Here is a 20,863-nt window from a genome sequence, read left to right as displayed (position 1 = left end):
ACTGCTCTGGTTCGCCAGAAGCGGCTTAGTCATGCTGGCCACATGACCCAGAAGCTGTACGCCGGCTCCCTCAGCCAGTAAAGCAAGATGAGCGCTGCAACCCCAGAGTTGCTCACGACTGGACCTAATGGTCAGGGGTACCTTTACCTTTATGTTATTATAACTATTTACCGTATTTTTTGCTCTATAAGACTCACTTTTTCCCTCCTAAAAAGTAAGGAGAAATGTGTGTGCGTCTTAGGGAGCGAATACAGGCTGCGAAGCTATCAGAGAAGCCAGAACAGCAAGAGGGATTGCTGCTTTCACTGCACAGTGATCCCTCTTGCTGTTCTGGCTTCTGAGGTTCAGAATATTTGTTTTGTTTTGTTTTCCTCCTCCAAAAACTAGGTGCGTCTTGTCGTCTGGTGCGTCTTATAGAGCAAAAAATACGGTAATTCCTGAATCCAGGTCACAGGCTCACCCTATTCACACCTTAAATGTGCCCTAAAGGCAGGATTTTTGGCAAAATCTACTCCCTGCGTAGTTCTGCTTAGGGGCTAACCTGGGCAGGAAAACAGAGTTGCAGCGGTCCTGCCGTCCGTGTGAGATAGAGGGATAAATCAAGTCCAGAGACAGTTCGTTGCTATCTCTAAAAGCGTTTATTTACACAGCAATAAATCCATCAGAACTTTCCGGCATCTCTCCGTGCTAAAAGCACACGCAGTCTCTCTGCTGCTTCTTTCAGTCTAAAGTGAAAGCAACTCTCACAGACAAAGACGGACAAAGCCTGTGACATACGGCCCTGCGTCAGGCCCCTCCCCAGATACAGGACACCAAGGAGTTTTAACCCTGTAAACTCCAAACTCCACAGGATTTGTGAGCACAGAGACCATGAGGAGGCTTTTTCATTTCCTTCCTCCTTGCAGAGAAACATTGGGTCAGTTTGGGAGAGTCAAAATGGTTTCAGGACTGTCTTCCTGTACTGTTTCAGACATGTGGTTTATGTATTTATGTACATGTTTGCCTTGTACATTTAATTTATATATTTGAGACCTTAAATTATTATAATACAGACTAAGACTTTTCAAATTATATTTCGAGTAAAACCAAACGAGAGCCCATCCACATTTCCCTCTGTCCTGTGATTTATTCCATTTGGTCTGTGGCTTGTAGGCATGGGTCTGAGAGGTTTCTCTTTTATTCCATCACTTCCCCTGGGAAACCCTGCTGTTCACGGCTGAATCAGAGCAAATGTCAATCAGGTTTTCTGCAGACTGACATTTGTTCCAATCCAGCAGTAATAAGCAAGTTTTCATCTGGGAAAGTGCGGAACAAAAGAAAAACCTCTCAGACCCATGTCTAGAAATCACAATCCAAACAGAATAAATCACAGGACAAAGAAAAGTGTGGATGAGCCCTGGCCTGTAGATGGTAAAAAATATCACTGGTTCTTGAGTGCAATTAGATTTATATATTAACATACTTGACATATATTAACATACTTTTCATCTTTGATTTACTCAGGGTTTCAGGCAAAAAATATTCTTCTGCAATCAAACCTTTCCCAGACACAGTTAGCTACTATTTGGTAAGTCCACACATAAATTGATAAGACTTTGATGTTTTGTACTGCTCAATGTTAATAAGCATAGAGTAATTTTTAAAGAAATGTAATAGTCTACATTGCATATTTAATACTTGAATTGCAGAATACTGGTGTTGAGATTATATCTGTTTAATTTCTTTTTTAAAAAATTATCTCTAATAAAAAGTGGTGGCAGCAGCTCTACCAATGAAAGGTTGCAGTGGCGTGGGGGACTCTGAAAGGCTGCATGAGCTTCCTGCAGCCAATCGGAAGCCACAGAAGCGTCGCTGCCTGCTCAGTTAGTCCCCGCAAGGTGAGGCGTGCGCGGCTTCTTTCCAAGGAAATGCCTCGCTGCGTCAGGTTTACCTCAGCGCGCGGTGACTGACTGAGTGGCTGGCAGGGTCCGCAGGCCAGATTTACGAGTCTAGTGGGCCAGATCTGGCCTGCATACCGTGGTTTGAAGACCCCTGTCCTACTACTTCACACCACGTGCCTCTGGGAGAATTAAAACGGGTGTTTAATTCTCCAGTTAAAATCAGCTGGACTCCAAATTAATATCCTTCAATGCATTAAACATCAAAACATTAATAATGTATGAGTTTAGAACAAGGATGGGGCTAGACTTGACCACAGGATGCTCTCATTCCTCACCTGACATCAAGAATTGGGGCATGTACACCTTCTCACAGTTGTCAGTGCACCACACAGGACTTGCGAACAACCTTGCACAGTGCTTTGGAGTACCATAGAGTACCATCTTTGCAGAGTGCTGCATAGGGGCCTTTGCAAAGCCCTTCAAGGATCAGCTGCACCCAGGAGTCCCACGTGGGGAACTCAGTGGCACAACCAATCTCACAGAACTTGGAACCAACGCCTGTCACCTGACTTTGAGCTCCACCTCAGCTGCACAGACAGTCCCAGTGGGCTTGCTCTCACTGTCAGTCAGCTGCTTGGCAGTTCAGAGTTGGGAGCCCACTTCAAGACTCTTTGTTGGAGCCTCAACTTTCCCCTCACCCAATGTCACATGTGAGTTCCAGTAAGAGAGAAGTGAGCATGATTTGGGGGGAAACTGCCATGCAGGCCCAATTATGTTTCAAATCTGCTTTTGTGGGTATTTGCTTTTTCAGAATTGTTCAAGTTAGTAAGAGGTATCTTGAAGATATTGTACTAGAATGTTGCATTGAAACAATGAGATTGCTGTTTCATATTTCCTCGGTTCTTCTAATGCAATTGTTCTGTCTTCCTAGGTCACTTGCTGACGTTGATGGCAATGGACAGCTGAAAGCAGAGGAATTCATACTAGCCATGCATCTGACTGATATGGCCAAAGCTGGGCAGCCTCTCCCACTAACTCTGCCTCCGGAGTTAGTGCCACCTTCTATGAGGTGCATAACACAAGATGGTATGTTATTAAAATTGTATAATAAATGGAAAAAATGTCCTTTAAAAAAAATCCCTGTTTCTTCTCTCTAGAAGTGGAAAATGTGCTGAAAATACTGATTGTGTTCTGCCAACATACCAGAAAATAATGCAGGAAGAAGAACCCCCCCAAAAACTTCCAGGTAACAGTGGGGTTCTTTTTTATGTTAAGAGTGCAAAGTTGACTTTAAAAAGGCATTAGAACTGAAAGAAACGTTGTTTTATCCCATATTTCAGATATTATGTGTGCCTGACTTCAATTTGCTTGATAGAAGTCACTTGAGCACTTAATAACAATTGTAGGACTCAAGTATACATTGTTTACAGTAGCAGTGGTACGTTGTCAGGACCGAAAAGCAGCAGTACATTGGGCTGTGTGGAGTCAGAGTAGTTGGACTGTGGCAGTGTTTCTACGACTTGATCCCCCAGCTGTTGTTGGACTGCAACTCTCATCATCCCTGGCTGACAAGACCAGTGGTCAGGGATGATGGGGACTCATGTTTGAAAAACATGGGACTATGAAAGCAGCAGGCAAGATGAAGAAACCCAAAACTACGGTTATTTACTTAATTTCCTTTTTGAATCACTTCAGTATCAAAGCCCTTTGCATATAACAAATGCTTTTCCATTTGTCAGTGATCTTACTTGAGTGTTATCTACCTCCGTGTTTCATACTACAGTGGTACCTCGGGTTACATATGCTTCAGGTTACATACGCTTCAGGTTACAGACTCCGCTAACCCAGAAATAGTACCTCAGGTTAAGAACTTTGCTTCAGGATGAGAACAGAAATTGCACCGCGGCAGCGCAGCGGCAGCAGGAGGCCCCATTAGCTAAAGTGGTGCTTCAGGTTAAGAACAGTTTCAGGTTAAGAATGGACATCTGGAACGAATAAAGTACTTAACCCGAGGTACCACTGTACTGTCCTTGATTTAGAAATGAACCTGCATTAGATCAATTTTTGCACTCTGATGTCATTTACTATTCTTTAATCTAGTTACATTTGAGGACAAGAGGAAAGCAAACTATGAGAGAGGCAACATGGAGCTAGAGAAACGCCGCCAGGTGTTGTTGGAGCAGCAGCAGAGAGAGGCGGAGCGTAAGGCTCAGAGGGAAAGAGAAGAAAAGGAGCGAAGAGAGAGGGAACGGCAGGAGCAGGAGCGAAAGAAACAACTTGAACTGGAAAGGCACTTGGAAAAACAGCGGGAGATGGAGAAACGGAAGGAGGAAGAAAGAAAGAAAGAAATTGAAAGGCGGGAGGTTGTTCTGCTAATTGCTATTTTTAATCTGCAAAGGAATATCTTTTCTGTTTATTGCTGTTTAGTGATCTTCACTTAAGCATTCTTTTGCCACCGTGCTGAAACCCACTTGTCCCTAAAGATGACACCAACCCAAGAGCCCCAGCCGTGTCTGGGGGCAGCCAAAGCTCAGCCTCATGCAGCCAGTTCTCCAGTGAAGTGTTCCAGGCAGTCAGCACAAATAGCTGGGCTGCCTTCATTTTGAGGTGAAGGCCCTTTCAGGGCATTGCCTAAGCACCTCCAGAAAGTGCCTGCCAGGTGTCTGTCTCACAGAATTGCAGTGTTGTGCATGCGCTAGCAACCCTGTCCAGGTAGGCAGTCCCAAGTCCAGCAGTGACCTTGACAGGAAGTCCAAGGCTGTAGTGTCACCAGCTAAGGGGCGAGGCTGAGTTCCTCATGCTGAGAAGGATGCTGGTAATCAGGGAACCCCTGAATGTGAGGCCCAGAGGAAGGAGTACAGTGGTGCCTCGCAAGACGAAAAGAATCCGTTCCGCGAGTCTCTTCGTCTTGCGGTTTTTTCGTCTTGCGAAGCAAGCCCATTAGCGGCTTAGCGGATTAGCACTATTAGCAGCTTAGCGGGCTTAGCGGATCAGCTGTTAAGCGGCTTAGCGGATCAGCTGATTAGCGGCTTGGGGAAAAGGGGGGGGAGGGGAAAAACCCAGCAGGAACTCGCAAGACATTTTCGTCTTGTGAAGCAAGCTCATAGGAAATTTGTTTTGCGAAGCACCTCCAAAACGGAAAACCCTTTCGTCTAGCGGGTTTTCCGTCTTGCGAGGCATTTGTCTTGCGGGGCACCACTGTACATGCAACCTGCTGCAGCAGAACCAGGACCCTCATGGCATGGGCCCCTTCCCCTGGGCTTGGAGAAGCAAGGGCCTCCTGTATGGCATTGCCAGTGCAATAGCACCAAGTGGGCGGCTATGGAAAGGTAGGATAAATGTTTGTCTTCAGACCAGAGGCTCCCCCTTTAAAGAAGTTGAAATGCACATTCTCCATAATTCATTGCCCTTTAGCACTTTTGAAAGAACTGAACATTTAGTGGTTATTTTATCTGCAGGCAGCAAAGCAGGAGCTTGAGCGCCAACGGCGTCTGGAGTGGGAGAGGATTCGGCGTCAGGATCTTCTTAATCAGCGTAATCGAGAACAAGAGGAAATTGTCAAACTGGCCTCTAAGAAGAAGAGCCTCAGTCTTGAGCTAGATGCCTTGGTGAGTCACAGCACTGCAAAGGACATAGAGAACTCCACTGGCAGGAGTAGGGAACACAGCTCCTGCAGATGCTCTTGGACTGGCAGCTCCAGCCAACCTGGGGGGGGGGGGGTCAGGTGGGATGGGCATTCCAAGTCAGCAGCTCCAGGGGGACATCCCCCGGGCTCACCCAAACAACAACACATTGTCTTTTCAAACATCTTTCTGTATTCTGGTAGGTGGCCGTGTTGGTCTGGCGCAGTCAAAATAAAACATTTTAAAATTGTCCAGTAGCACCTTAGAGACCAACTAAGTTTGTTCTGGGTATAAGCTTTCATGTCCATGCATACTTCTTCAGTGGCTATTGACGCTGAGAGTATCTCCCAGCTTGTATAATATTTTATCTTAAAAATTCTTGTTAATTGGTTTTGACTAACTTTCTGTTTTAGGGGTAGTGATTAGCTGATACTCTGTATATTAGAGGCATATTTTTATGTTCTCGAATCAGATGTTTGATTTTAGATTATTTTCATTACAGGATGGCAAACACCAGCAGATCTCTGGGAGATTGCAAGATGTTATAAAAAGAAAACAAGTTCAAAAAAATGATCTGGATGTTCTGGAAAAGAAATGTGATTTGGAAATTATTGAAGTCAAGCAGCTACAACAACAGCTTCAAGTATGAAATCTCACTTTAAGTTTCAACTTGTTGCCTTGTGTGTTCCAGAGAATGAAGGACATGAATGAATTGGAGGGGGGTATTTTTAATACATCTGTGTTAAGATGTAGCTACAAAATAATAACAGTTTTTGCTTCTGTTCAAACAGTTCTCCTCCAATAGCTAGATTTCTCAAAATAATACAATTAAACTTTGTTTTTTAACGCTACAAATGACCTAACAAGGATAAAGGCTATTGATGGTTAAATTATCAGGTTTTTCTAGTTTTTACAAGGTACAGCTTACAGAATCTTAAATGCATGTAGCATGTAACAATATTTGTTATGCCAATATGCTTCAAGGTTAAGAAAAAACTGTCAAGTCCTAAATCCTTCTTTATTCTTCGACGTGTCTTTTATATAAGCTGGTTTGTCCATTTCTCTTGTGGGGTCATAAAATACTATCTATAAATAATTTTCAGCTGAGAATTCTTTACATTTAAGCATATCAAAATTTTATCTAAAGTATGGAGAATCTGTGTCATTCTTACTTGAACTGATAGGTCTCCATATTGACCGTAGTACAATATCAGGATGTACTGTGGATTCCCATGGAGAAATACCAGAATCACTTGTCCCAAGTGTCTCTAACTTCCTGTAGAATTACTGTTATTGGGTGAAATCCAGTTAAGTCATACTCAACATAAATCTGGTGAAATCAAAGGGCAATTGATTTCAGGAGATGTCCCATGAATATACCTTATATATTTCTAAGAAGGTGGGGATGTAATGCATTAAGTTATTAAATATGTAAAGAAAGTATACTGATGATAACTTTCTAAAATTTTATCCCTGACTCTGCAGGAATATCAGAATAAGCTGATCCTCCTCATTCCTGAAAAACAGCAGTTAAGTGAGAGAATGAATCATATGCAGATGGGCAATTCTCCTAGTATGTATATTCAGCATTATTTATCTTTATCCTTCTCAGTCATTCTTTATTTTTAATTACCAAAACAGTGATGGGAAGGAAGGAGAAAATGAAGGTGAGGGGTTGAAAAGGACAGTTTGAGCCTGAATCTAGAAGGGGACCCTTGGAACATGGGATGCTCAGAAATTCAAATACATAGAACTGATAGATGGTGATGTACTTCTATTTCCTTTTTGTTAAAAAAAAGTCCATCTGATATGCCCCTGAGGACCACTGCTGGATCAAAACATGTCTGGCTATGGAAGATATCTGCCTAGTGCAAACAGCATCTCCTCCTCCTCTGGAGGAATTATAGGTGTTGAACCATCTGCTGGTTGGTGATACTCAAGCATGGAATTCCCTGTGTCAAGCAGGGGGTGAACTAGATGGCAAACTAGGCATGCTCCAACTCTTAACAATTCAGGCTAAGATTAAGCCATCAGCTGAAATCTCTTTCCCACCATGGATTTATTGAGTATCTGGACAAGCTTTCAGACTCAGTTCTCTGACTTCAAAAGGTACCAAATTCTTAACAAGCTGATGAGATTGTGGCAGGGGTAAATGTAAAACAGGTTGTTAATTACAAGGGCCATATAATTGAAGGGGAAAAAATAACCAAAATGTTCTTAAGATGAAACATTGGATTTTGGCTTTCATCGACAGAAACAGACCTTAATTCACTACAGAAGAAGTCCTCAGAAAAGGAAAAATTATGCCAAAGACTTAGAGAACAACTAGATGCACTAGAAAAAGAAACGGCTACCAAGCTTTCTGAAATGGATGCTTTTGATGATCAACTTAAGGTACAATCTTGCCACCTATTTGTGAATCAGAGTAATAATTTGTTGTATTCCCCCCCCCTCCCTCCTATGAAAAATTTTCTTGCTTCTGATTTTTCTTCTGTTTCTCAAGCTTAGTTCAGTATTTCAGCCGATAAGGGCCAATGAAAGGTTGTGTGCCTTTTCTGTCCTTTCCATTCATACCGTTTAGATGTTCACAGATTGGTCTCTTATTTGGCATTTATAATGCATGTGTCAGCATTTTGCAATACAGGGCCTCATGGTCATAAATTGGTATGGATGCCATTTTGAATGTTGTAAACTGAATTAATTTACTTGTCATTGAATACTGCCATCCCAAAGTGGGTAACAATTAAATAAGATTATAATAAAAATATACAGGGGAAACTATAACATTGTGCAAAAATTACAGAATTCATAACATTTTTGCATAGCCTATTCAGAGCAAAACTGTGGGCTATGCAAATTAATAATTTAAGATATTTTTCTCTCTGGTTTTAATAAAAGCTAACCACAGGGCATAGTTAGGAAGGCCATCAATTATGCTCGACCTCTTCACCATCTAAGCAACGACCAAGCCAGTTCTCATGCAGCTTGACTCTTTCTGGCTGCTGCATTATGGCACTGGTGTAAACAGATAGATCTTTATTCTCTGAGCACCATTCCTTATATAGCCAAATCGCCTTCATCACATATAAGAGGGAGTTGGTAAAAGGCTTCGGGGAGACCCCAACTTTTGCTGAAAAATCTCAGAGGTGGAGAGAACCCAACAGCCCAGTGGAAATGAAAAACCGTAGGGACATGGACTATGTAGTGGAGTAAATGGGAAAAAGCCATGATGAAACAAGAGCACTCTACTTTTCCAACACTTTGTTTCGGGTTGCACTTAAAAACAATTAATAGTAGTGTGACAAGTTCTATCTAAAGGAGACATAACTGCTGAAAGGTTAGTGGCGGAATTTGATTTTTTCATTTATTTAAAAATTATATTCCATTTGCTTATACTAAAGCAGTTTAAATGTATGGGAAACATTAAAATTCTCACTAAAACAGTTAAAACATTTTAAAATAATTAGAAAGTAAAAAAAAAATAAAACACATCAGTAACTGTGTCTGGGTATAATTGATATACTCTTTAAGAAAATAATTTTGAGATAGCATGATGAATACCTAACATGCTAATTGAGAGTAATTTAAATTGACCAGTTACAACACCATAAGTTCCCTAGATATATAAAAATTGCAGTGCAAAGTGTAACAGCTTTTTATCTGCCTTATCTTACAGTATGAGACTATGGATGCTTCTGTTCTTCAGTGCCTTTTGTGTCTGCTAAGCTGTCTCAACAACCTCTTCCTCTTACTTAAGGTTACTTTCTAATCTTTGGCTTTTTTTGCTTATAATAATTTCATAGGTTTTTTTTTTAATTGCATTTAAATCCCTTAACTCAAAAATCCAGTCTATTCAGTATCAGTGCAGTACAGCACAGTTTGTTTTTTCCTTCGCATTTCTGTTTGCTTTCAAATCTTGTCTGCTCAACGAATGCTTGAAGGAGGTACAAATCAAAGCATTAATATGAAGCTTGCTAGCTTACTAACTACTACCAGATACTTAATTTGATTGTCATTGTTTTTTATGTGAGATTTAGTTGCACACAGCTTTTCCTTCATTATTTAAATATTACTAGCTCTTCTGAAATGGAATCAGTTCTAGTGCTTCAGATTGATGAATGAAAGGTCTGAAATTGTCACGTTATTATCACATCTGAACATTTTTCTCTCTTAGTAAAGTGAGTGTCTCATGCCTGAATACCAAAATGGGTCCTTAGAGAAGTTGAGAGCACACAGATTCACCTCCTGCTCTAAGGTCACCCACCTCCTTCACCTAAATGTCCCTGTCTGTTTTGTTCAGCTCTTGCCTCCACAGCCTCTTAAATCTCCCCCTGCTCAGTCTAATGGAGTGAAATACAAATTATAAGAGAAGATTTGGGAGACTTGTGTCTCCTTACACACCATTTGTTGCACAAGATTCCTCTGCTCAGTATCTAGTAGTTGCCCCCCCTGCCCCCCCAGCCCATTTCAATACAGCTCACACAGTTTAGGAGAGCCCCACCTCTGGAGAGGCTTTTCGTTGCACACAAGCATCAGCTAGAAGCCCTCTTCTGATTTCTCCCATAATATCTTGCTTCCTCCAGTAGCTAAAAGAAAGTTGTGTTGGAAATGTAAACTTCAGAAGTATTCTATTTGATTTTGAACCTGTTCTCTTGATTGTATTAATACAGAGATTGAACACTTCTCAATGTAGGATTGCCTGCCTCTCCGTACCCTGACTTGGATTGCAGAACACTAAATCAAGTCCCCCCATCCCACCCCTGATTTGCTCATTTGATGTATGTTATATTTTCTTATTAGGAGCTAAGAGAAACCTACTCCACACAGCAGTTAGCTCTTGAGCAGCTCCACAGGATCAAACAAGATAAAATCCAAGAACTAGAAAGAAGAAGAGCTGAGCTTGCACAGAAGAAGAAAGTGGAAGATGAGGCTGCACGGTAACAGGATAAATTAAAACAATGCAGGCTTTTTTCTAAAGGGCCTCCTCTGCACTCTCTTAGATGACAGGCTTAGACTTCCTCTTACTACGTGGACTGTCATTCTGGGTTTGATTCCCCGCCCCAGTACATTTATTTACCATGGTTCTGTTTTTGTGTTGCATTGGATATTGCATTTTAAAATGTAACTCTTTTTATTTATGCAGTTGTGACCCACCTTGATTGATGCTATCAGTATAAAAATGGTCACAACTTTTTTCTTTTTTAGCATGGGTTCTTTTTAATTTCTTGGCAATCACAATTCTAGCTACATTGAAATCTTATTGGGCAATTGTACATTTTTAGAGAACTGCACTTCAAAAAGAAACGTTCAGATAATATTGAAACAGTGACTCCATAAGAAATTGCTAACTGAATTACAAAATTAACTGGGATGAAAGATTTCCATTTTATGTGACATAATATGCCTCACAGTAGTTTTTTTTTTAATAATAAAAAAACCTTCTGAATTGATTCTGAAACCTACAGGTTAGCAAGCCTAACTTCAGCATATGGCAACAATCTTTGCAAAAAGTTGCTGTTTCTGAAGATGCTTATGGAGTCTGTATTTTCTACACCCTACCGCAGGGGTCAGCAACCTAAGGCCCATGGGCCGGAGTGCCCCACAGAGGTCGTTTGACCGGCCCACGAGCCACCCCCCCCAAGCAAGCTGCCTGCTTGTGCACTGTGCTAAACCAGCGCGGCACGGGGACTCGCTTCTGCGGCGCCAAAAATCACATCTACGCGTGCACAGACGCTAAAAACCGCAGGCATGCGTGTGATCCGGCCCACGGAGGGATCTCTGCGGGGCCGATCCGGCTCAGGCAAAATAAACCTTGCTGCCCCCTGCCCTACTGGTTCTTTTTCTGTGACAAAAATAAATATGGTGGCAGTTCTTAAGCATCGTAAGATTGCATAACTGAAGAGTTTAGGACAGCATATATCCACTTCACCATTCCTATCGCTATTATGATGCTTAAGTTGTCCTAGGACTTTCAGAGCTTACAGGAAGATAATAATGTAAACTGAGAGTAGCTGATTTAAGGATCTGTGCCAAGTCTTTTCTTTTCAGTATCAGCATAAAAAATACCATTTTTTGACAGTGTTTTCGCTGCTTTTTTTCTTAAGAAAAGCAAAGCGGGAAAAAGAGAACTTGTGGCAGCAGAATATCCGGAGGGAGGAAGAAGAGAGGAGAAAGCGACTACAGGAAGAGCGAATGCAGGAAAAAATCCAGGAGGAAAGACAAAAAATGGAGGAGGCAGTTGCGCAAGAAAGGGAAGCCCAGTTGCAAAAATTGGCAGAGGAGAAACCTGAAGAGGAAAAATGGAACAAACAGGCCGAGATGCTGAGAGATAGTGAGCAGCAAAGGCAGAAGCAAAAAGAAGACAAAAGGCAGGAGCTGCTCGCAAAAGAAGCTGAGGAGAGGCATAAGCACTTTGATGAAGAGAAGAGAAGAAAAGACACGGCCAATCTGCAAGAGTCTGAGAAACCCATTTCTCAGCTAAATGAAAAAAATGTAGACATTCTTAAACAAACAAAGGGACGAAGTCTTAAGTCAGCATTGAAAAATGAAGGTATCTTACCCAGGTTTCTGTAAGGATATTAGCTACCATAGTTTACAACACTGAAGTCTTTAGTCCCACACTGTCTACTGGTTTTACCAATCCATTAATATGTGTGGCCTTAATGGGAGAGATCAGTTCACAGGTCTAAATTACGCCTTAGCTAATGTTAATATTCAGCTTTTCTCATGGCTTGAAAGGCCATTGTTGTTCAATTATGCAAATCCCAAAGCAGGCACTGACTGCTGCTTTGAAATGAACATAACTGACAAGATTAGTAGTCAGTAATAGTTCCTCCTTGACTTTCCAGGCCATGCTGTGGGTTCCTCTGAGTCTAGGAAATCTGTTGCCTTTGTGAATTATAGAGCTTTATATCCATTTGAAGCGAGGAATAATGATGAGATGAGTTTCAGATCTGGAGACATAATTCAGGTAAGAAATGGCTGATAATCCCTGAATTCTTAATAGGATATTTATTTCAAATTAAAGCCTTTGTCTTCTCTGCAAAATACCCAGCGTGCCATGCAGTAAAATAAAGAATTGAAACCTATCTAATAAGCTAGTTGATAACATTTTGTCACACTTCCATCCTTTTTTCCAGGTTGCTGAGAAAACTGAGGGAGAGCCTGGTTGGTTATATGGGAGCTTCCAAGGCAATCAGGGCTGGTTTCCAGGCAATTATGTAGAAAAAATTCCTGAAAATGAAAACAACCTTTCACCTCCAAAGAGAGCCCTCCTTCCTCCTGTGGTATCCTTACCAACTGCCTCAGTTCCTGTAGAGTAAGTGCACCTTAATACTCTGCTACCACGCAAAATTGACAGTGGTGATGATGATGATGATTCACCCTAAAGTCTTCGGGTTTAAAATAACTTAGAGTCTCAGAAATAAAGTGGGTTTTAAAAATATGCTTCTCAAGTGTCAAAAGCCAGTGAGGGTAAAGTGGTGCTTCTTGAGCATTCACCCAAAGCTGAATAAGGAAGATGCCTGATGCACCTCTGTGGTCATTTCCACAACTTAGTGGCTGCCATAGGTCATACCCTCTCGCAGGCCACAGCCAGACGTGTTTTGAGGGGCAATGGAACAGTTGGACACAATTTGACAGAAGTCTACAGAACAGCTTTGGCCAACTCAGTTGGCATGCTGCATATAGTGGCTTCAGTCTAACAAAGATTTAGGCTCTAACTCTGTGATGCCTAACTGTGTTAGAATTTTGGCCATTGTATACCAGTTTATGCAAAAATGTGCTTTGTATATTAAGAAATAGCGGCAGTTATTGTAGTTGTGCTGCTTTTCAGTTCAGAAGTGATATTTCCCTTGTTTAGCTTAAGGCTGAATGGCAGTGATTGATTTGAAATTCTGCACACAGCTTCATAGCTTATGATTCTTACATGCATTTTGGAAGCTTTGCTGCTTCACAACTACATGCTTTAAAGTGCTACCTTTATTGCCATATATTGAATTTGCAGGCCGCTTTCGTCACGTAAGCCAGCCGACGAATCCGATTACCAAAATATATCTTTCTCAAGTTTAAATGTCAACACATGTCAGAAAAAATCTGCTTTTACTCGTACGGTCTCCCCAGGATCTGTTTCTCCCATCCATGGCCAGGTATGTTCTACCTATAGAAGAGTGATTTATGTCCCTGTATCTTTGTATCCTTTACTGTTCCTCCAGCACTGAATACCCAGGGATATAAGGCTTAGGGTCTGCAGAGGTGGAACTGACTAACCATTTATTTGTTTGTTTATTAAAGGGATTGCTTTAGTTGAGATTCCAGCATTGCAGAGGGTTGGACTAGAGGTCCCTGGGGTCCCTTCTATTTCTACAATTCTATGATCCCTAATCTGCCATTCAAATAAATTTTCAGAGAACCTGTAGCATCAAATTTGTCACAACTGTATTTGCTGAAATATGTGTTGTGGCAGATAAGGAAACTGAGTTGTCCTTACAAAGACAACTGACCTAATTATTGATAGTATCCCAAGTCTATCTCCTTCCTAGGTAGAGTATCTGGTTTGGTTTTAAATTATCATGTGCAAGTATTTGTTCTAGAAATTACTCTGTCTAATAAAGTTCTTTAAAACATAGAAACTTGCATAAATGATTGGCATCTGAAACCTTTTTGTTTTTTAACAGGGGCAAGTTGTAGAAAACCTAAAAGCACAAGCACTCTGTTCCTGGACTGCAAAAAAAGATAACCACTTGAACTTTTCAAAAAATGACATTATTACTGTCTTGGAGCAGCAGGAAAATTGGTGGTTCGGAGAAGTAGGTCGAGGAAGAGGGTGGTTTCCCAAATCCTACGTGAAGATCTTGTCTGAACATGAAAGCCAGAAAGAGGAGTAAGGCTCTGGGAATTTGGGGGTTAAGGATGCATGAAAAATGTATTGGGTAGTGTTTTAAAGGATGAATGGAAACTCGGACTGAGGTTCAGAGCAGTGGGTACACAACACTTGCTCCCTGGAGAGTCTCTCAGAAAGTATCCCTTGTTTAAACTGCAGGCTACAAATAACAGATTTGGGAATTAGGCAGGCATAAGAACAGAAAAGTGCCCTTTGACTTTTTATTCTAGGCTTCCCTTTCATTTCTTATTGCATTAAATCATCAAGCTCTTTTGAACTTAAGCGATTTAGAGATAAATTTGGGGGTGAAGGATATATTTTGAGAAAGGAAGCACCAGAAAGGTGCATGTCCCTTGCCCCCCTTGCACCCATCAGTCTCTAGGCAGGAGGCCTTTCAGACATGCCTTTTACCATTCCTTCTGTTCTTTTTAAATAAATGAAATCATGAATTCTTTCTTCCCATCTATGTGAATTCAACTGGCAAATCACATAGATTTCTGATTAACCTTTGTACCCGTCCCAGTTTGCTCTGAATGCCCATAGCCGGGTTTAATACTATCTGGTTTATTATATGGGTGTTTGAAAAATGTAATTGGAGGCAAAGGGATAAGGCTCTGTTAAGATGCATTTAGATGCCTAGTCTTTGGAGTAGCAGAGGATGATGGATAATAATAATAATAATAATAATTATTATTATTATTATTATTATTATTATTATTATTTATTATTTATACCCCACTCATCTGCCAGGGTTTCCCCAGCCACTCTGGCCAGCTTACAGCATATATAAAAAATAGTAAAATATCAAACATTAGAAACTTCCTGGTACACAGATGAGGAAAAGAAGCTATGAATTCCAAGACACACTTTATTTGAATTTTGTGTCTTTTGTAAAGTTTGAGTCACTGAATAATGAACATTGTATCTTGAAGTTGCCAAAATGACTTTATTTTTATTTATTTTTAAAATCTGCAGGCCAGAAGCTGTTTATGCAGCTGTAAATAGGAAACTCCCAGCATCGTCTTACACGTTAGACGAGGGTAAGAGTTTGAATTTAAATAAACCTTTAGATTTCTATGTGTTTAAGGAAGGAAAGGTTCCAAATTCTTTGAAACTTCTGCACCTTTAACTGTGTGCTATCGTAAAAGCCTAGAAGTTATGAGACTTGTAACAAACTAGCAATGAAAAACTCTGTATTATGGTCTGTATGTATTCTACTTGGATATTTTTTCTACACCTTTTTTTAGAAAATGAGAAAAAATGTAGGTCAGTGCAAGCTGATGGGCAAGGAAGGGAAAGAGCATAAAGGTATGTGAAGAGGTGGCCTTGGGCATAGGCAGAAGGCATGTAGGGGAAAGACTGGCAAGACACACATCTCCCAACTCTGAGCCTCCTCTAGAGATTGCCCTCATGTTCGACAGTTTCCCACTTCAGCTGAAGCAGGTCCTAAACTTGCAATGCCAACAGTCATGCCTGCTGTTCTGACGATAACTATGCCCTCACAAATTGATTACTTTTTAAATTTTAATATTTTTAATTCGTTTTGTATAATAGCAAGTACAGTGGTACCTCGGGTTAAGTACTTAATTCCTTCCGGAGGTCTGTTCTTAACTTGAAACTGTTCTTAACCTGAAGCACCACTTTAGCTAATGGGGCCTCCTGCTGCCGCTGCGCGGCCAGAGCACGATTTCTGTTCTTATTCTGAAGCAAAGTTCTTAACCTGAAGCACCATTTCTGAGTTAGCAGAGTCTGTAACCTGAAGTGTATGTAACCCGAGTTACCACTGTATAACATCCTTCCCCCCCACCCCAGCCCCCTACCCCATCAGAGGTGTTCAGTTATACATTAGCAGGAGTGTTTGGATAATCCATATGTGCCTGTTGATTTTAGTGCTTCGCTTGATTCCATGGTGAAATTCACTTCCACAACATGTAGTGATGTCCACCAATTTGGATGGCTTTAAAAGAGGGTTAGATTAGGGTCTTGACTTCTAGCTATGACACTGCGAGTCACAAGTGTGGAGAGCCTGCTGTTGCACCCATTTCTCAATTGCAGGTTTCCCATGGAAATCTGGCTGGTCACTAAGAGAGCAGGATGCTGGACTAGTTGGGTCTCTGGCCTGATCAAGTCCCTCTCATCTTATATGCTTAACTTCCCACAGTTTTGTTGTTGTTGTTGTTGTTGTTATCTCATCAAACAGCTGTTGGTTCAGAGTTTGAAAAATGAAAGGAATTGTGTGAATAAGTATGTTCATGTCCTCAAGAATGTCTTCATTACAAAGCTAAAATTCTGTCGTCTTTTCCAGAATACATAGCGCTATATTCTTACACAAGTTCTGAACCTGGTGATTTAACTTTCACTGAAGGAGAAGAAATATTAGTTACTCAGAAAGATGGGGAATGGTGGACTGGAAGCATTGGTGATAAAACTGGAATATTTCCTTCAAACTATGTCAGACCAAAAGATTATGAGGTAAGGATTTAGTACAGTCTTTTCTTTTTTTAGGGGGTGTGGGGAGGTATGGTATCCAAAGATGAACTCAGAGGCCCTAATCCTAAAATACCTTTTCCTTTTCCCTTTTCATATGTCTCAGATGATCAAGTGATCATGGGAGAGGCGGGGAAGAGGGCAATCACTGCTTGCAGCAGAGATGTTCAGTATGCTGGACTCTGAATTTCCCAGTGGGGCAGAGTTGCAAACAAGTCTAATAGTTACTGCCCCTGGACCACTGAGTCAGGAAAAGAAGAGCTGCTGAAGGACTTTCTTAAAACTCTTTGCAAAACAGCAAGAAACACATACACACTCACTTATTTGTTAACCCCCTCCCCCAAGCAAGAGCATGTAAGCTGAGTAGGTTGTCACTAAGAAAGTTGAGTGGGTTGTGCTACTGCTGCAAATTAAAGTGGATTGTTTTATTTTATTTTCTCATAGAATTCTGCTACTGCTAGCAAAACAGGGACATTAAATAAAAAACCTGGTGAGTATTACTAATTTTAGAGTGTGTTAGCTGATTGTAATAATTTAATTTTTCATTGATGCTTGTCTTCTTTCAGAAATTGCTCAGGTTACGACAGCCTATACGGCGTCTGGAACAGAACAGCTGAGTCTTGCCCCAGGGCAGCTGATCCTTATTTTGAAGAAAAATTCTAGCGGATGGTGGCAGGGAGAATTGCAGGTAAAAGGAAGGGGAATTCTTACACATTTGCCAAGCTAAGTAGGATTTCAGATTGGATGGGGGGTGGAGTATTGAGATTCCTGCATTGCTGGGGGTTGAACTAGACGGTCCTTAGGGTCCCTCCCCACTCTACAATTTGGGGATGAGGATGGGGATGAGGGACCAACTCCCTTCTCTTGTGGGGGCCCAATTAGTGCCATTGCCTTCTGTTAAGAGTTTGGGTGTAATCCTTGATGCCTCCCTTTCCATGGAGGCGCAAGTTACAGCAACAGCCAAGGCGACATTTTTCCACCTTCGCCGCATCAAGCAGTTGGTCCCTTACCTTTCCCGCCCCGACCTGGCCACAGTGATCCATGAGACGGTCATCTCCAGGCTTGACTACTGTAATTCGCTCTATGCGGGGCTGCCCTTGAAGCTGTCCCAGAAACTCCAGCGGGTACAGAATGCTGCAGCGAGGCTCCTCACGGGGTCTCTGCCATGGGAGCATATTCACCCAGTGCTTTTCAAGCTGCACTGGCTCCCGGTGGAGTACAGGGTCAGGTTTAAGGTGCTGCTTTTGACCTTTAAAGCCCTTCACGGCCTAGGACCCTCGTACCTACGGGACCGCCTCTCCCGGTATGCCCCACGGAGAGCCTCAAGGTCCATAAATAGCAACACCCTAGTGGTCCCGGGCCCTAAGGAAGTTAGATTGGCTTCGACCAGAGCCAGGGCCTTTTCAACTCTGGCTCCGGCCTGGTGGAACGCTCTGCCTCATGAGACCAGGGCCCTGCAGGATCTGATTTCTTTCCGCAGGGCCTGTAAGACAGAGTTGTTCCGCCTGGCCTTTGGCTTGGAGCCAGTTTGATTCCCTCCCTCCCTCCCCCCCCCCTCTCTCTCTCTCTCTCTTTTTTCCCCTTCTTTTCCTTCTCCTCCTGCGATGAGGCTACATTTTAATATTTTAATGTTCCATTATTTTAATTGTTGTGTTTTATTTTTGTTTTTAAGTTGTAATCATTCATCTTGTTTTTATTATTGCTTGTAAGCCGCTCTGAGCCTGGGCTTGGCTGGGGAGGGCGGGGTATAAATAAAAAAAATATTATTATTATTATTACAATTCCATGACTCTAAAATTGAAACTAAAATTGAAGCAGGGCAAAGGCTAATAGAGTTCTGTCAAGAGAACAAGCTGGTCATCACAAACACGCTTTTCCAACAACACAAGAGACCTAAGCAGCTGGATGAGTTAATAATGAGGAGGATGTGTAATAGTGTATGTCTACTGTGTAATTAATTATCCACAAGACTCATATATATGCCACGTTATAAATAAGTCAATATTTTCTGTGGTAACATTTGCATATCCCTAACCTTGCATATTTTTTAACTTCAGTATGCTCTCATAAGTTTGGCTTGCAAAGAGCTTGATGTGTTCTTATTAAAATCTAAGCAGCTTTTAATGTCATTCAGGCTAGAAAACCCAGAGTATCACGTAGCTTACCTGCAGTTAATTTCAGCTGATTTACTCACAGTACTCGCAACTGATGCTACTTTCCTTTGAGCTTTAAGAAGCCAGGAAACTTCTATAATGACTACTTTAACTTATTTATTGCATATGTATTGCATCTCTCCTTGAAGGAGGTCAAGGTGGTCTGCTCTAGGGAAGGGGAACTGGATCCAGCCACTTTGACGGGTGGGCAAGGCCATTGTGAGAACCCGTGACAACTTCAAATGGGCTCACCGTCAGCGCTGGTCGGCACTGATTGAAGCTTGAAGCAAGTAGGCATCTTCCACCTGCACACCAGGAAATCTGGTCTGCATTTTAAAAAAATGTCCTATTGCAGGCACAATTTGAGTCCAAACTGTACAGGCAAACATACAACTTTTGCTTGCCACGGAGTAATTCTGAGTGCACTTTTATGTTCACAGTTGTTCCTTTACATCTGTGTCTTTACCTGCCCTGTAACTGACATCTTTCCTGATACCCAGTGTGAGGCAGGCAAGTGTTGTTTGGGGAAAAAAGCCTCATGGGCCAATTTAGGACCTGGCCAGACCCAATTAGGCCTCCAGGTTGGAGGTTCCCCATCGCTGGCCTCCTGGGTTCTTCCTTACGTGGTTTGCCTGTTAGCTGACAAAAGCTTAACATTCTTCTTGCAGGCAAGAGGGAAAAAAAGGCAGAAAGGGTGGTTTCCTGCTACCCATGTGAAGCTGTTGGGTCCAAGCAGTGAAAGGAATACACCAGCTACTTACCCAGGTGGGTGGCTAAAGCTTACTTTCCCTTTTGTTTAGATGTAGGGGTGAACCACACAATACGCTACATGTGTTGGCCCCAGTAGCGGTTTTTGTAAAAGGCAAACGGCTTCATGTTGCAGCAGTTCTGAGTGGGGAAGTAGCAGGGGAGGACTAAATTGTTTCTTTCTCTGTTGTTTCTGTGGAGTCGTTTCCTCAAGCTGGGTTTTGCCATGTACCCCAGTGCAGGGGATAGCTGAGGTGATTGAAGCTGCTTCCATGGGGAGAAATTCTGAGCACACTGTGCCAAGTGACAGTGAGCTCCTAAACCCAGGCTTCCGTTTTTGGTGCTCATTCAGCCCTGGTCCAGCACTTCAGCAGCCTTTCCTGAGTCATTTGGAATGGAGAGAGTTTGGCATCATCCGCACCCTGTTGGCACTTTACCCCAAAACTCCAAATGACAGCTCCCAGTGACTTGATATAGATGTTTATTGAGGGACAGGATGGCATCCTTCAGAACCCTACAGCTTAAAAGCCATGGGGCCAAGGATCTATCACCTAAACTACGTTCTAGAAGGATATGGCCCTGCAGGTAGGAGTGAAACTACTGCAAATTTAGTCTCCCAACTCCCATCCTGCCAAGCCATCCCAGAAAGATACTGTGGTCAACAGTATTGAAAACCACTGAAAAGAAACAGCTGGGGAGTACTCTGCAACCAAATGTGGAGACTTGAGTCTTTTTGGGTCCCCTGCAGTTCCTTTCTCATTGCTTGTTTCTGATGTATTCTTGCCTAATCACTTCTGGGACACTTGAAAGGAGTACAGTTTTTACTAGCTTCTGAAAGAGGAGAAGGGAGATTTCTAGACCAATATAACATGGGTACAAAGAGAAGAAATCTGCTGCAGTCCCTGAGGTTGTTCTTTCATTTCTAAAATGTAGCTGGGACGCAGAATTATTTTTCTTCAGTGATGTAGTGCTTAGCTCTCCTGGGCCTAAAAAATAGGTATGAAATGACAAGTGGGCAACCTTCCTCTGTTACCAAATCATCCCCCTGTTACCTCCCTTCACCCATTGATATGAAGCCAGCTGGTTATGGCA

At 42.0% G+C, this 20,863-nt stretch overlaps 1 protein-coding gene across 14 annotated transcripts in view; it reads left to right on the top strand.

Moving 5' to 3' along the window:
• The window catches only part of ITSN2 (intersectin 2), a 92,949-nt gene that overhangs the window by 37,243 nt on the left and 34,843 nt on the right, over positions 1 to 20,863 (top strand). For 8 of the 14 annotated variants that reach the window (XM_083729742.1, XM_083729745.1, XM_083729743.1 and 5 more), the window contains exons 9-27: positions 1,504 to 1,567; positions 2,812 to 2,949; positions 3,038 to 3,126; positions 3,981 to 4,243; positions 5,339 to 5,488; positions 6,006 to 6,146; positions 6,989 to 7,076; positions 7,758 to 7,897; positions 10,304 to 10,440; positions 11,608 to 12,053; positions 12,352 to 12,473; positions 12,643 to 12,821; positions 13,509 to 13,650; positions 14,179 to 14,384; positions 15,360 to 15,424; positions 16,690 to 16,856; positions 17,316 to 17,361; positions 17,438 to 17,559; positions 19,693 to 19,789. In XM_083729742.1, the coding sequence (XP_083585868.1) occupies positions 1,504 to 1,567; positions 2,812 to 2,949; positions 3,038 to 3,126; positions 3,981 to 4,243; positions 5,339 to 5,488; positions 6,006 to 6,146; positions 6,989 to 7,076; positions 7,758 to 7,897; positions 10,304 to 10,440; positions 11,608 to 12,053; positions 12,352 to 12,473; positions 12,643 to 12,821; positions 13,509 to 13,650; positions 14,179 to 14,384; positions 15,360 to 15,424; positions 16,690 to 16,856; positions 17,316 to 17,361; positions 17,438 to 17,559; positions 19,693 to 19,789 (2,802 nt within the window). Of the gene's footprint in view, positions 1 to 1,503; positions 1,568 to 2,811; positions 2,950 to 3,037; positions 3,127 to 3,980; positions 4,244 to 5,338; positions 5,489 to 6,005; positions 6,147 to 6,988; positions 7,077 to 7,757; positions 7,898 to 9,179; positions 9,261 to 10,303; positions 10,441 to 11,607; positions 12,054 to 12,351; positions 12,474 to 12,642; positions 12,822 to 13,508; positions 13,651 to 14,178; positions 14,385 to 15,359; positions 15,425 to 16,689; positions 16,857 to 17,315; positions 17,362 to 17,437; positions 17,560 to 19,692; positions 19,790 to 20,863 lie in introns of all 14 variants that reach the window. The other 6 variants (XM_083729739.1, XM_083729732.1, XM_083729741.1 and 3 more) reach the window with 1 other exon arrangement.

Source organism: Podarcis gaigeae, assembly GCF_964106915.1.
Source record: "Podarcis gaigeae genome assembly, chromosome: 3".
NCBI lineage: Eukaryota > Metazoa > Chordata > Lepidosauria > Squamata > Lacertidae > Podarcis > Podarcis gaigeae.
The sequence above is the reverse complement of the archived record's forward strand: the minus strand, read 5'-3'. Positions and strand labels throughout refer to the sequence as shown.